At 37.2% G+C, this 15,125-nt stretch overlaps 2 protein-coding genes across 3 annotated transcripts; one reads left to right on the top strand and one right to left on the bottom strand.

Annotated features, from left to right (window-relative positions):
• Positions 1 to 1,238: 1,238 nt before the first annotated feature.
• LOC145914798 (uncharacterized) lies at positions 1,239 to 14,750 on the bottom strand. Of its 2 annotated transcripts, none has more exons than XM_083002646.1 (19): positions 14,594 to 14,750; positions 13,409 to 13,661; positions 12,969 to 13,106; positions 12,489 to 12,660; positions 12,067 to 12,213; positions 11,417 to 11,584; positions 11,203 to 11,276; positions 10,968 to 11,090; positions 10,602 to 10,724; positions 10,326 to 10,456; positions 9,340 to 9,449; positions 8,996 to 9,110; positions 8,573 to 8,734; positions 5,390 to 5,536; positions 4,950 to 5,064; positions 4,525 to 4,649; positions 4,247 to 4,371; positions 3,688 to 3,758; positions 1,239 to 2,457 (listed from the first exon to the last, which is right to left on the bottom strand). In XM_083002646.1, exons 1-18 carry the CDS (start codon positions 14,713 to 14,715, stop codon positions 3,691 to 3,693), a joined length of 2,418 nt encoding a protein of 805 aa, XP_082858772.1. In that variant the 5' UTR covers positions 14,716 to 14,750; the 3' UTR covers positions 1,239 to 2,457; positions 3,688 to 3,690. The 2 variants fall into 2 exon arrangements, with proteins under 2 accessions (XP_082858772.1, XP_082858773.1); XM_083002647.1 differs by having other exon boundaries at positions 12,067 to 12,226; positions 12,457 to 12,660; positions 12,969 to 13,079.
• LOC145914811 (NHP2-like protein 1) lies at positions 2,329 to 3,635 on the top strand. The gene is made up of 4 exons (XM_083002658.1): positions 2,329 to 2,486; positions 2,547 to 2,667; positions 3,079 to 3,216; positions 3,421 to 3,635. The coding sequence occupies exons 1-4, from the start codon at positions 2,484 to 2,486 to the stop codon at positions 3,543 to 3,545; spliced, it is 387 nt and encodes a 128-aa protein (XP_082858784.1). The 5' UTR covers positions 2,329 to 2,483; the 3' UTR covers positions 3,546 to 3,635.
• Positions 14,751 to 15,125: the final 375 nt, after the last annotated feature.

The raw sequence follows: 15,125 nt of genomic DNA, 5'->3' as shown, positions 1-15,125 counted from the left end.
AACTTATGTAGTAATGTAAAGTATTTTATTAATGTGCAAAACTACACAAGTTAAATAAAGAAACGCATGTTTGTCGAAGTCCACAGTTCAGGTGCATATATATATATATATATTGACACATTGACGTTAATATTTCATAAGATGGCGTTTACAATAAATATATGCAAGATTGCAGCAATATGTTGGTCTGGTTTCCAAGACCCACTTATACATGCTCACTTTATCTCCCTAACATTCAATCTAACATGCTTTGCTCCGTATTATCACCGTCTTCTTGTAAATCCGAATCACTTTTCCGAAAAGCAAACCTCGTAAACCGAAGTCAACACATTCATGCTTATTGTTGCCACCTAGCGACAAATAAATATATTCATACAACATTATTTTTGTTAAAACTTCAAACAGCGATCGTAGCAGACAGATCTTTGTGTTTTGTTATATATTAGGAAATATGTTTAGGTGAAAATTAAATCCTGTTTATTTTGCGCAAAAAACGAAAAGGCATCACTGCAACTACGTTTTGATAACGATATCGTGCACGACCTGTAGTCTGCCAGTATGCCTTGGTTAATTCGATCCGGTTTGAATTACACTTGCTTTATACATAACATATTTTCACCATGTAGGGCACATCATGTGACATACTTTGCATTTTCTTACTTGAGATAAAGATAATAATTAGGTATGTCGGTTTTATGTATCTGGCAGTTATTTAGCAGTTGTCCAACACCGAAACAGTTATTCACTAACTACTGTTTTATGCAATTGTGAAAATGAGAGATGAACAAAACCCCAAACCGACAATAAGCAGGCATTTTCTGACCGTGCAAACGGAAGCTTTTGCTTTCGAGACATGCTTTCGACTGGCATCTTGTACTGTTTATGTGAAAAGGGTTTGACTGTCTTATTGTGTCCTGTAAGCGGCACTTGTTAAAAACGAAATTCTACGACTAACAATTATCACTGAAATAAAGTGAAGCGCTACCTATTGTGTCAATTAGTTGCAAGTGCAGCGATTATGAGGCATTTAATTTTTGACGTAAATGTAGATTTGACTATAATATCACAATAAGTCTCATTCCGTTTCCAGCAAAACCAGCGTTCTAATTAAATTTGCACAACTGTGACATATCTGTGTTCATTCAACCATAAAATTAACACCTACTCATGATACAGAGAAATACAAGAGCAATTACTAGCAAATAAGTGTTTTTCAGCAGAAATACAAGTATATGGTCTGCGTGCAAATGATATAAAAAAATATAAAAAAAACTCGAGTAGAATTCGATGAGATCGAAACACTGCATAAAAAGGACGGTTAAAAAAACAGAATGTGTACCGTTTCAAATATCGGTCGAATCCATTTAACAAACTTCGAATCCTCTATTTTTTAACTTCGATAACGTGAGTTCGTCAATTTAACGCCACAAATATAAACAATAAAACAACGATGTTTTTAGCGAAATATATTTGTCTTGTACGAAAACCGACATATTTTAACTTTGAAAGTACACGTTTGCATAAGCTTGGCAAGAAAGCCTGCAGTGTATATTTTCCTTTCATGAAATGGGAGTGTGTTTTTTCATTCCATACAAGAAACCATCGATATAACACTTGTATGGAATAGCGCTACAAATCTTAAGACAGGCAAAAATCAAACGTAGAATGTGATTCAAACCATTGGGCCTACATATTTTTTTTTATCTTGGCTACATTATCCTGTTGCAGTGGTTTAGGGGTACAATTCAAAAATGTGGACAGTAGTGATACATAATATTTGCAGTGTCATCTTTTCATGGCATGTTGTAGTCAAGCAAATCCCAATATTTTTAAACCACACATTTACACGAGGCAAACGTTGCTAGTAAAGTTTTCCCAGAGATTCTCACAAAGTCTGGTTGCATTTTTGTCTCCAATTAAATACAACAGCGAGGGTTGGTGATCTTTTGCTTAGTAAAAAATCGTAAATTGATCGTAAATCCGATTGTATTTTTTTTGTTACAATGTACTGAATTATTAATTTAAATCGACAGAAAACAAATTTAAATAATTTACTCCCCAAGCGTTTTTTTTTGTCAAATTATATTTTTTAGCACTTTTGCACAGTATTTATAAGAACATGCCAGTGTCCCATAGGCGAGCAAAGTAACACTGGGAAGTCATACAACATACATATTTGAACAAAAATAATCAAAAATAGTGGAATTTTGTGTAAAAATGTGAACACCCAACGTTATAAATGCAGTTAGCACTGAATTCCGCATGGTCATTTCGATAGTTGTCAAGCTCGTTCTTCTGTGCTGTAGGTAAAAGTAAACTCCCGCGCCTGCGGTAACTTTTTGTTGTCAATCGCACGTGTTTGTGGTAGCGAATTTAGCTGCTTTGGAATCTCCATTTGTCTGTGTTTTCTCTTATGTGAATTTCCACTGCAAGAAACCTCAGTGAAGCCGTGATCATCTGTGAGCGGAGAGGAAATATTCAAAATGGTAAAATTTTGCAAAATATCATTGTGTGACAGGGAAACATTTTTTTATTCTGCTCATCAGGCATCTGAAGAAGTAAACCCAAAGGCGTATCCGTTGGCTAATCAATCAATGACCAAAACAATTTTGGATTTAATGCAGCAAGCTGCAAACTATAAACAGCTGCGGAAGGGGGCAAACGAAGGTATAGATTTAAATTGTCAAAAATATCTTTAAAATTAGAAATTACATAGACCTATAGCATTTTTAGTTTAATTGTAAAATTAATTTTTTTTTTTCATTTTACTGGGTGATGAAAACAATTCATTTAGGTGGTTTTAACAACCTGATAGGTGTATGTGTTTATTTTACACATTTTTGTGAATTTAATTAAGAGAATTTAGTTCATTTCGATATTAAGACTGATGCGTCACGTTTAATAATTTGACTCTATAGGATAACCTAATTTTCCGTGGCATTTATAAATATCATTGTATTTTTATTATCAAGTTTTAAAATACATTTTAACTAAAATTTTCTTTTTTATGGCTATTTTGGTTACAGGCCTAATTACATGTGGGATATTCATTCTAATTAATATTGTTTTTTTTTGTAGCAACGAAAACACTTAATCGTGGAATATCAGAGCTGATTGTTTTAGCCGCTGATGCAGAACCGTTGGAAATTTTGTTGCATTTGCCATTATTGTGCGAAGACAAAAATGTTCCATATGTTTTTGTCCCATCTAAGCAAGGTTTGTTTAAAACTATCTTTTTATGAGAATGTAAAATCTATGTTTTTGTTGCACCTGTGACTTTAATTTTTTTTTGTTAGGTTGTTCGGATATTACTAAAAAATATAAATGAGCATTGTAAATTTATAATGGTCAGTCCTTCAAAAAAAATTATTTGATAGCCAAAATATAAAATAATTGAAGATGTTAACAATGTTTTTGCAGGATTAGGCAGAGCTTGTGGTGTATCAAGACCTGTTATTGCTGGGTCAATTACAGTGAAGGAAGGATCGCAGTTGAAATCTCAAATCGATTCTTTGAAACTTAGCATTGAGAAATTGCTTGTCTAGTGCAGGCAAAGTGTGTCATTGTAAATACTGCCATCATTGCAGTGTGTTTTTTACTTTTTGAAAGACAATAAATGACACAAATTTTTTCGACTTGTTGTTGCATTGTTCGGTTATATGAAAGTTTTTTCTGCCTATAACACACCAGTTATGTTCCACTTGCTGCGCCAGCGAAGTCTGTTGAATTGTTTGTTGCACCACCAAGAGGAATAATGTCTGCAAAAATAGCAGTGTTAGATTACAATAATGTGCTGCTAAACATATATGCAGTGACTGGTTGACTTTAAACAAGGGGTGTTTAAACTTTTAAATGAGTGTCAGTTGTTATCAGGTAAAGGCGCCCGTGGGCCAAGGTAAAGGCGCCCGTGGGCCAACGTTTATTTCTGTGGTTTTTCGGCAAAAAAATATTACCCAAATGCACGACTGCATATCGATAGTTTTGATTCCCAAACTGCTAACAAGGGCAGGAAATTATGTTTTAACGTATATTTTTAAGGAATATTTATTTAAATTAAAAAAGCATATTCCAAGCTTTGGCGGGCCATCTGCATTTTTTTAACCGTCAGATGTCGCAAAAGGGATACAAATGCTCTACGAAAAGATTTTAAGAACTAAACGATAAATTTCGTAAATTTAAAAATTCTAGGCTAATTGTTAGTACGATATTTAGTTTTCTGTGCAGACAGCAGGGAATATTAACAAACCTGCGGCTATAAACAAAAGGATGCATAGAAGCACTGTGAATACAACGGTCGGAAGGAAAAGCCACAATATGTGACTGATCGTTGATTTCTTGGAGCAGTCCAGCATATCGTACAGCGGTCTGCATCTAATTATAAAGGTATTTAATTTTGTTTTTAATTTACTTGTTGGCGTCCGAATGTAATAAAATAATCCACGTTTATTTGTGCCACATGGCATATTATGCCTGCGGTAGCACTATGCTCATAGGATATTGTATTTGACTGCCACCCATGCCTACCTATTGCGGCAACAAGCGCAATTCCCAGAGAATTCTGGTTCACCTTCGTTTAAATCGACCGGGGTATTTCCTCCTTTTCGTCTTGACTTTGTATGATCTCTGTTGGCGTAAGACGTTTCGAAAAACTAAAAAAACACGTTTAAACCCATGAGGTGATGACTGCAGAACGTTGCATTTCTTCAACTTATTATTTTAAAAAAAAAGGAACTCGAAACTTTCATTTGTTTTTTTGATACAAATTTTAATGCGCCGTGTCAGTCTCTGGTCTATACCTAGGGCACCTGCTGGTACACTGTTTTCGCAAGAGACTGACTGTTGCTTTTTTAAGTTACATTTTAAAATATTAAAAATTTGTTTTCGAAACCTATTGCAAAAATTGAGCGCCAAGAAAATTACAGCAAAGTAATAAAATATTGGATAATTACTTTTTCGACCCGACGTTTCCACTCTCTCCTTGTATATCCTTGCCGTGTACCGATAGGAATAATAGTGGGTCCAAATGCAACCGCCATCTCTCCAGGTTGTCTGTGGTGACGGGGACTACGCATTGAAAAACATTCAAAACAAGCGATTGTAATTTTAGGCGGTTTTAGAGAAACTGTTTTAGTATTTAACACATACGGGATATAGAGTTTTGTGCTACTTTTGCTGCCAGACATACTGTAATTTAAATAAGACTGCTCCATTCTGACACTAATTAACGTACTTTTGCCAGAAGAGAAAACATGATGACAGATACAACATAATTACAATATACAGTTTTAGGTAGGTCCTATATTTTAGTATAAGTTATAGCAGTGACAACACGGGGTATCGCGTAATACCAAAAGGGACCCAGGTTGCAGTTAAAATAGTTCCTCCTCACGTTTGCGTTTCGTTTTCTACCGCGAACTCATTGTGTCCGGATGTCGGATCCATCTGCCTCCTAGTACCTTCCTCCTCAACAAAACTCACTCTTCTTTTATCTCTCCTCCTCTGTCGGTCACGTGATGATTGGCGGAGGGATTCGTGTCTTTCGGGGAAAACATAGAAATTTTACACATTTTTGTAATTTTTTGTATTACAGGATACCGTGTGAAAATGTGGGAACGCGTAATTGCTCAGTTAAAAAAAAGCAAAATTTGAAACGATCAAATAATTTTGTCAACAAAAAGAAGAAACAGTTTTGGATTCGAGTGAGTTGTTTGTGATTTTGAAGTATGGTGCCACTAGATGTCGCGCACTCGTGTTCAAACACATTGGTGCAGCAAAACCAGTGCATCAGTGCTGTACCTGGACTGTTCCATGCCTGTTTAGGTTGCTCCCCTTCTGAATTTTGAACATTTTTGTGAAATTATCGTTAATTTGATTTTCGGTTGTCGATAAAACAACTTAAAATGTTATTTTTTTGTAAATTTAAAATCACGACACCCCAGGTTAGGTTTTATTGACAAAATGTGTTTAAACCGGTCCCTCGCCAACATTCCGTTGTGTTTGTTCTGATCGTACTTCGGATGATGACGAAAATATAAGAATTTGAATATAAAAGTTTGATTAATCGTTTAAACGTGCATTTGACATCGAAGATATGCAAACTAACCTAAATCAGAACGGAGCCCTATTATGGAATGGGGACTTTTACTTGCTTGAACGTTTTCACTGTGGGGGATTGTTTTGCCTGTACCGAATGTGTGAAACGCCACATGCTCCAGTTGTAATTCGTCGCTTTGTTTGTGAATGTAATCTGATACAGTCTAGCATTACAACCCAGCAGTGTAAAGATCCCCCGAAGTGATACAGCTGAGGTATTGCGAGTGATTAAAAGTCTAATTTGAGTTAAACTTCTTTGCACCATGAAGGTCGACGCTTCTCTTTTTGACAAATTTTAAATTTTGACTTAAGGCATTATAAACAATAGAAGCAACAAGTTATTGAATTTCATGAACATAAATTTGTCATTTTTTGAAAAGAGCAGATTTGTTACAGCACGGACAGAACATTTACATGTGCTCGATTCTCGTTCAAGAGCAAGTTCTTCTATATACTGTGAAATGACCATTATTTACTCGACGGTTTCTTGTTTTGCAAAAAGTAGCAACAATCTGTGTTGAACCATAATCATATTTATGGTTTTTATGGAAATTATTGAAATAAAGCTGAAAAACCCCTAAAGTACAATTACATGTTTGGGGAATACCCTCCCGGTACCGATTCCTGGGAAGGTCGATTGTAAGTATCGGATTACCACAGGACCAAAGAATCCTTTTCGTACCATAAACAAAGTGTTTCAACAAAACATTCCTGTTTTTTTATGCTTTTATTCAGTTGTTTTTAAATAGTTTGTCATTAGCTGCTTAAATTTGTCTGAATTTCACGTAAAAACGTTGTAAAAGATATAACAGGTTAACCGTCAGTGAGGAGAAAAGACCTTGAAATTTGAGAAGCTTCGCCTTGCGCGTGTTTTAAAGTCTTGCTAAGTTAGGGGAATCCCCAGACATGAGTTGCGGCTCTCTTGAGGAAACATCCAGGATTGGCTGAAATCAGAAATTGAAACTAAGGAAAACAAAAGGAAACATTACAAGTAGCCGGCATGCAACCCCGAAACCAATGAGTGGGCTCGGTGCAATGGAGGGTATAAAAGCAAGCCAGCAACAACCTGACTATCATAACACGCGAATCTTTACTGAGGATAAAACAAGAAGACGAGAATCGCTTTGAAATCAGAAGATTTTAAACATCTTGTATATCACAACTTCATAACTATTCTTTGAAATGGTAAGTGCAATGCAATACAGCGTTTTCGTGTGCTTGTTCGATTACTTGATAAAAGCAGCATAGCTTTCTATAAAACAACCCTCACTTGTTGCAATGTTTGATCAAATGTGTTTTTCAGGCCTCTTCGAGATTTTTGACCGTTGCCTTGTTTTTTGTCATCGCATTCAACTTTGCTTCGTCAAGCAGATGCAGAAAATTGAACATGTCTAGGTAAGCAGCTATAAACCCTATTTCAGTCACTTTCATGTTATAAAGCAAACGACTTCTGAATAACTAAAATATGCCGCGGAAACCTTATCACTGAGCAAAGTACAGGAGGGTTTGTGGTAATCGCCACGTTATGGTGAATTTGTTCGTCTAAATATGTACAATGTTCGATATTATATGAAGGCATATGTAGTGCTTAATTCCTCTATGCTTTTTACATTAAACCAAAAAGTATTTAACCATCGGTCATACCTCATATTTTTACCTAAAAATAGGTTTATTATTTGAATTGCCTTTCATCACATTACTTTATGCCAGCTTCTACTTGGAAAACGAGTGCCTGCCACAAAAATTCCGAACCCACGCCGGTACATCCACAAGTTGGAGCTACGTCTCCTGCCCAATAGCTGGAAGATACGTGAACGTCGCGTTGTGCAACACACAATGTCAAGTCCAAAGAAGGTTTAGAACGGTGAGATTCGAGCCCTCCACTGTTTACTACTCAGTTGATCTCGGAAACAGAGGGTGCTGGAAAATCCCAGTTGCTTGCTACTGTAGCGCAGAGAATTATTCGCGATCTCTGTAAACTTATACATGGTGTGATTTCGGAACTTCCAAATTTATTTTTAATTTTTTTTATTCATTTGTGTTCATGTTTTCTTACTGATTTTGCTGATTGTCAGTTACTGCGATTAGAGATTATGAGATGCTGTTTATCGTAATATGCCGTTTATTTTTGTCGAGATTATAAGCATTTGGTATTTTGTATTTTTTTTACTTTCAATAAAAAGCACTGTACAACTTCTTTGTTTTTTTCTTGTGTTTTTGTTGTTTCTTTTCCAAAAGCACGTTGGCGTACTTTCAATACTAATCACTGTGTCATTTTTTGGCGACTTTTGGAATAAATATTTTGCAAATACAACATTTTATTGTTAACCTGGCACAGAGTAAAATTTCATTTGCACGTTTGCTTCAACTCAAAGCAACTTAGTATATTTTTAGTTTAAAACCTAAAACGTTTTTGTGCAAATATAATTAAAAAGGTTTGGTTCCACCCATTACCTTATGCAATATTAAAGCTTTTCACCTCATGGAGTCAAACAGGTTCATGGGTCGGTCCTGATAAGCTTCCATGTAACTTTCCACAAGTTGATTCGGGGGAACTTGTTTCACAGGAAGATGGAGACTTGACCTTGTGACTCTGGACATCGCAGATCGCGATCTTTTCGAATCTCTTGAGTCGATTTCTCTAAATATAGAAAAACTGCCGTTTTCCTGTCCAGTTTTGTCCAACAAATTTAACTTGAATTTTTGGTCCTCTATTAGCGCGGTTTCCTTTACATAAAAAAACCGTAATTGCCTAGGTTTGCAGGCTTGGCAGCCCAGGCATTGCAGCCTAGCTGGATCAGCCACTTTTTTCTGACCAGCCGAAGCAAGATTTGAAAAATCAAGCTACCTCACCGGGAGCTGTAAACCTAATGATCGCGATACCTATTAACTCCGTAATTACCTATTCATCATTTCAATGTACTCTGACTGTCTAGATGGACTTAAGGTGTCAATTTCGTCGTAAAGCCGATGCAGAGCACTTCCTTGCAAAGATCTGTCATCATCACTCTGCGACACTGAAAAAAATTGTGTAAAACTTGAATGTTATAATGGCTGAAGAGAGATAAAATTGTGCTTGGTATTAACAAAGTCAACATGTTGTAAATCAGAAATGATGATCTTAGATGCAGTTAATATCATATACCTGGCACTAAAAGTAGAGTAGCGTGTTTGTGTGACTGATAGTATTAATAATATCAAAAAACTAGCTCGAAGGCAGAAAAACAACTGGCTGCAAATTCTTACATTCACTCGGAGATTCGTTAAACGTGGTTGTGCTGTAAGTTGAAGAATCAGATGAGCATTCAGATCTAACATCCAAGTCAGAGAAAGACAGGAAGCTGTTGGCCCTGCCACTAATTGATTCAAAAAGTAATAAAATTGCTACAAGTGATAAAACCACAATTACCAACGTTCCATCTTAATGTCTCACTGACGTAATTCATAATTTTTTTGTTTATGTTCTAATTTATTCCGTCAACAACTACAAATAGCGCCTCCAAATGGTGAAAACAAATTGGCGCCTGCTTTGAGGCTACATGTGTCCTTGCAGTTAAACTTAGAAAACCAAGGTTACAGTTTGATATTTATCCGCCGAAATCCTGTTTGTTATTACTGAACATCAGTTGAACTTGTTTACTGCGGAAAGCTTTGCATATTGTGTGTTTAATCATGTAAAATGAGCGCAGTCAGACTGTGCCTAAGGTTGCCGTTGTTGTGGAAAAGTTTGTCAGACACCACAGGTTGGTGAAACTGCAACCCAGGGACTAACAAAGGAATGCGGTAAGTAGAGGTTTTAAAATAAGCTATACAATTAAGTTGTTATGCTTGTTTAATTGACTGGTAATACTTTCTTATTAATTCCAAAGCATTCTCATTTATTCTAGTTTGCTTATGACGTCATATTTAACAAACACAACAAATGCCTGCTGCACATACGTGTATTTATGTTACAATGTTTGCATTGCCTTTAGCTTTGCTGGTAATTTCTTTTGCATTAATTGGGTTCTTGGGCTGCTGCATACTTGTCAGTACCAGTTTAGTTTTTGGAAAGAGGCCACAGACAAGGCAAAACATGTTTCATCATTGTCTTTCGTTTACAACAGCTATGCGCAAGTGGGTCTTGTATTTGAGGAAAAAAAACTTTATATTTCCTTTCTTTCCACGTGCCACCAATGAACCAGCCCTACCTATTCTTACCAAAGTAATTTTAATAAAGTATGTGTTTGTACCTGTCCATTGAGTCTGATTCAAGTTCAACGTCCGTGTATTCCTGATAGTCGTATTCTGGATCTCGGATTCGAACCGAGATTTTAACTTTTCCCGGTAACGGACTTGGCGACTTTAAAATACCCCTTCCCGTCTGCAAAAAATCACATTTTATGAAACATCAATTATTTCATCAATTATGTTGTGATATGTGGCAATTAAACCATATAGAACAAACACAAAACATCTGCGTAAATAGGATAACGAACAAGTTTAGTTGTTGTAGTAGGCCTTTGTACCTCATCGCCGCTAGGTGGTGTAGCAGGTTTGAGAGCGCTTTTGAGTGTTCGACTTCTTCGCTCCCTCTGGTAAGGAGGATGCGGTTTTGTTGGACTTTCTGACTTCATTCTCAGCTTTGGAAACTGGGCAGAATATAACGAATATAACGCAGCTGGTTTTCAGCCTATTTCAACCCCCGAACCATTAAAGTCTTAAAACCTTCAGTGTTTTTCGAAAATAATAATTTTTGAAAAAACGCTCAGGTCAACCAATTTAAACAAGTAATCCAGTCGCCTTGGGTAATCCCAAAGGTTGACGACCACTGGTTTAAATGCTACATGGCCAAGTTCAGCTGACTCTTTTCAAACTTGTGATTTGTAATTTACCCTTCGTCCGAATAAAGCTCTTTTGTTTTCTCTTTCCCGTTCAGCTTTAGCCTGCAACCTTCTTATTTCGAACGACTTGTTTGTCTTAAAACCTTCTTTTCTTTCGAGTTTGTCGGAAGCGCCCTATGAGGTAACAAATGTCTTTTTATTTCGATGTGATATTTTCGGAGTGGATTGAAGTTGAGTTTCCTAACAAAGCTTTTTGCACTTTTATTTATATTCGAATCAGACTTACTTCCCCTGTGGCGTCGTCAGCGTCAAGACTTTCCTTGTCATCAATTCCTTCCTCGTCTTGTTCACCTTCTCCGTCTAAAAACACAAAAACTTATTAGGCTAAATAACATTTAAATATTCCTGTCCAACATAAAGGGTTCGAGAGCTTGCGTAAAATCAATGTCTTTTTGAGAATTAACACAACCTTATCTGTTCGTAAGTTTCACCCAACTGACCTTCAGCATGCGAAGATTCTTCAGATGTCTCGTTGCCCTCGGGAACGGTGGGTAAAACTTCACTTGGAGGGAGGACTATGATCCCCTTCTGCGCAAGATCACGTTTTATGTCCTCAACCGCGTCTGGTCTGAGGACACTGAGGGTCTCCTCCTGTTCAGATTCAAGTTCTGTCGGAAAAACAGAAGCTGGTGATTTTAGTGTGTGTTGAAATAGTGCCTTGGTCCTTTAGTTTTGCTTAAAGTGGGTCAAACAAACTTGGCTGGTGCTGATAGAAATCATCGAATAATAATACGAAGTATTGTAAATACATGTCGAATATTGTGGTCTGATTAATTGTAGGCGGTACTTCGTTGCTGGTTGCTCATTTGTTTAAGTTTGGGATACAGAAAAATGTCAAGGACTTGGTGAAATTGCAACCACTACCAATATTAAAAAATATCCACGAACAAGAGCAACACAGTGGGTTTTAGCTCCGATACAAATTTGCAGGACATAAAGATGCCTATACCGTGCATTGGTACACAATCTTTACTGTACATCCATTTACCCGACATAAAGGTTATTAAAAGTGCGGAACTTTGATAAATTATCTCCATCTTATTACCATGAAAACATGTGTGTCGTTGTATTATTATAAACATGTCCTCACTTTGCGCAAATCCTGCTAGATCCTGGTTTGGTTTTATAACGATCGCCTTCTGTTTGTCATCTGTCGAAACTGAGTCCTGCTCTTGTGATTCGTGGTCGCTCTCTCCACTGTCGTGTCCTTCAGTTGACGACTTGCTCGGCTTCGGAACTTGGAAATTTTTGTAAGTTTATTGTTAAATCGAAATGTTGTGGCCATGTAATTATTGCTTGGAACTGCGTTTCGTTTATAGTTCGGACCAGCGAAACATTACAAGTACAGTCAGACCCTGATGATTAACCCGCTATCAGACACAAAGTTTTTTTTTTATAGAAACTGATTTTTTTCATCTATTTCACGCTCTTTAAACTGGAATGTTGACGTGACTGTCGACGCTCAGAGAATAAATCCCATGCCTGGTTTATTCACGGTATACAAAGATCCACCTTCTGGTTTGGACTTAGTTTTATCATCCGTAGGTTGATGTTCGTCTGGAGCTTCTTCAGGTTGTTCTTTTGTTTCTTCCTTTTCTGTTGGTTTTTCCTCCGCTGTCTCGACCTCTTCAGTCTTGTCTCTTTCGACCTTTGGACTTGAGGTTTGATCCTTGGTTTTCGCTACCTAACAAACATGAAAGCTGGAATTGGTATTATTTATTTTCGTTCATCTGTGACTTCGGGCATGATTGACTGTGCCCAAGCACATGTTATATGACTTAAAACACCACATTTAAAGGAACGTTTTTTCAAAATAAATTATATTATTTTGTGTGAACGACTACGAATTATTGAACATTATATACAAAAGGTAAATATATGGGCAGTGACAAAGCCTTGGGTGTTATTGAATCAGGCGCCCGTATTAGGGTGATTTACACACGAATAATCTTCCTATGATTTGTTTGTTACTCTTTCATTATGAGCACTGACCAGTCGCGTTTTTAAAGGGAAGTGTATTTGTCGTGGAGGTATATTCTTCCGCGGTGATATTTGTTGAGGAGGAGTGTTCGGCTTCTTCCTCTTCTTCGCTTCTCCGTCTTCCTCTTTCGTCACAGGAAGATCGACCACCTGAAGGTGAATTGAGAACATGAACGTATTTTCCTTGACAACTTTTATCTTTTATCGTATTTGTGCCCTGACAGTTTTTTTTGCGTTATGTTAAAGTTAACCCACTTGATTTCCCCAATGAATTATCCTGTTTAAACTTGCTTTCCTTCAGTTTGGGTCATTTATCTCATTCTAAAACATATTTGACAAGAACTCTATTCATCTTTAGTGTTTCAAATAATATTTTTGTTGTAAAACCTCAAACTCAAAGCAATCTCAATCACTTTCCAAAAAAATTCTTTTTCACGCAATAAATATTCTACCTGCTCTGTGTCGGTATCTCTCGATTCGCTCGAAGCTGGAGTGAAGAACGCTTTCGCAGCTGCTCCCTTTTTCGGCTTAGCGATGGCAGATGCGGACCCAGCCTTCTTCCAGATGACCTTGACGTCTTCTTCTTTGATGTTTTTCTCGCCCTTGTTCTCTCCGTATGTGAGAGTTTTCTGCGTTACTTTTACGGAGTCGACTTGTGTCTGCTGGTTCACGTCAGTCGACGCGTCGTTCTGCTCATCTGGTTTGCTGCCATGTAAAGTTTCGTAGGGGATTTTCAACTATTAACGTGCAAATTAGAAAAAATCTGTTTGTGGATTTCTTCTAGTGTGTAAAACACCGCTCCACTTCATAGTAAGACGGTCGAGTTAATGGCGTTAAACGTTTTATCAGTCAGGATTCCTTTGGTGGTTTAAATTTATATTAATGTTTAATTTATCAGATCAACGTGTAAAGCGCTGACCTTCACTGTTGACAACTTTAATTGTGCAGAGTCATTTTTAATACATTCACTATGTTATTAAAAGTTACCACAAACAAAACCCAATAAAACATTTTGCTTTCCAAATTTAGTCCGTAATCTGCTTCAAAACAAATATGCTCGTCGGGTTTGGTTTGTCCTGGCTTTGAGGTTTGTATACGAAGCCACGCATTTCTTGAGCAACTCTTACGGTTAATTATTGTTTACAAGATGCATGCATGAAGACACTGAGAACTGCTTGCGACAAACAAGTAAAACACGAGAACCAGAGAAGCATGTGGCTGTTGCCATAAAGACAGTGCAAGCCTCTTATAAACTAAGTTCTGTAGAACTCAGTTATTTCGGATTCGCGTTGTCCGGAAATTCGGTTAATCCACAACCGAATAACGGATGCGCGTATGACGTTCAGTCATTTGTCACGTTCGTCGCGCAATCAGTGCTTAAGGTTAGAAACACGAGTTGCAAACGACATCTTGTCTTTAAGGACTATTTTACCGACATCCCACCCACTACACAGTCATTAGGTTTAAAACAAAACGTCTAATACGGACAAATCGAGTCCGTATGAACGGATTTCTACTGTATAACGAAATATCTTCTGTCTTGTGTTTATCGCATCCTGTAATTATTGCGTCACAAGCACCGACGTCCTCGGTACAAGCCACTTTCACTATTCCTCCGTTTTACACACAGAACTTACCCAGAGGCTCCAAGCACGTTTTGACTTTCACTGGCAGGAGGTACAGTGACATGTTGCTTAAATTCGCCCACAAATAACGACCTGCCGTGCGTCTTCTTCGGGTATAAAGTGCCCGGCAACATAATGGTACATGTGTCGTTGATCTACAATTACTACTGATGCGTTTACTGTAAATTAAAAAAGCATTGTCCGACACGGCAAGCTGCTCTTGTACCATAAACATTATTACATCGGTCGCTGTACTATTGACTTATTCCAATATTGAACCTTGCTGTGCGTGACATCAGTGCGTTTAGCGTAGTTCCGTCCTGATCAAACGCGTAGCAATAAAGCGTAATAAACAGGACAGGGGCTCGTGTGTCGCAGTGTTTGCCAATTCAGGTACTTTCACCCGGAAAGAGCCTTTCAATAGTGTTTAATACGCCAGTGTTAGTTTACATTACAGAACGCGCCGCCCCTTGTAATTAAAGTTTTGTTGTTCTGTTGTTGCTGTAATTACAACGGGATGTTTTGGAGTACTGAAAAACTGCAA

The sequence above is a fragment of the Ascidia mentula genome, chromosome 9 (genome assembly GCF_947561715.1).
Source record: "Ascidia mentula chromosome 9, kaAscMent1.1, whole genome shotgun sequence".
Taxonomy (NCBI): domain Eukaryota; kingdom Metazoa; phylum Chordata; class Ascidiacea; order Phlebobranchia; family Ascidiidae; genus Ascidia; species Ascidia mentula.
This window is presented reverse-complemented; position numbering and strand designations above follow the sequence as displayed.

Excerpts from the sequence above, each read along its gene's own strand:
- LOC145914811 (XM_083002658.1), top strand. Across the intron at positions 2,668-3,078 it reads GCGGAAGGGGGCAAACGAAG|CAACGAAAACACTTAATCGT; the intron begins GTATAGATTTAA and ends TTTTTTTTGTAG. Across the intron at positions 3,217-3,420 it reads TTTTGTCCCATCTAAGCAAG|GATTAGGCAGAGCTTGTGGT; the intron begins GTTTGTTTAAAA and ends ATGTTTTTGCAG.
- LOC145914798 (XM_083002647.1), bottom strand. The coding sequence starts at position 14,715 with ATGTTGCCGGGCACTTTATACCCGAAGAAGACGCACGGCAGGTCGTTA. Across the intron at positions 13,662-14,593 it reads AACGTGCTTGGAGCCTCTGG|CAAACCAGATGAGCAGAACG; the intron begins GTAAGTTCTGTG and ends TTTACATGGCAG. Across the intron at positions 10,725-10,967 it reads GAGCTTTATTCGGACGAAGG|TTTCCAAAGCTGAGAATGAA; the intron begins GTAAATTACAAA and ends TATTCTGCCCAG.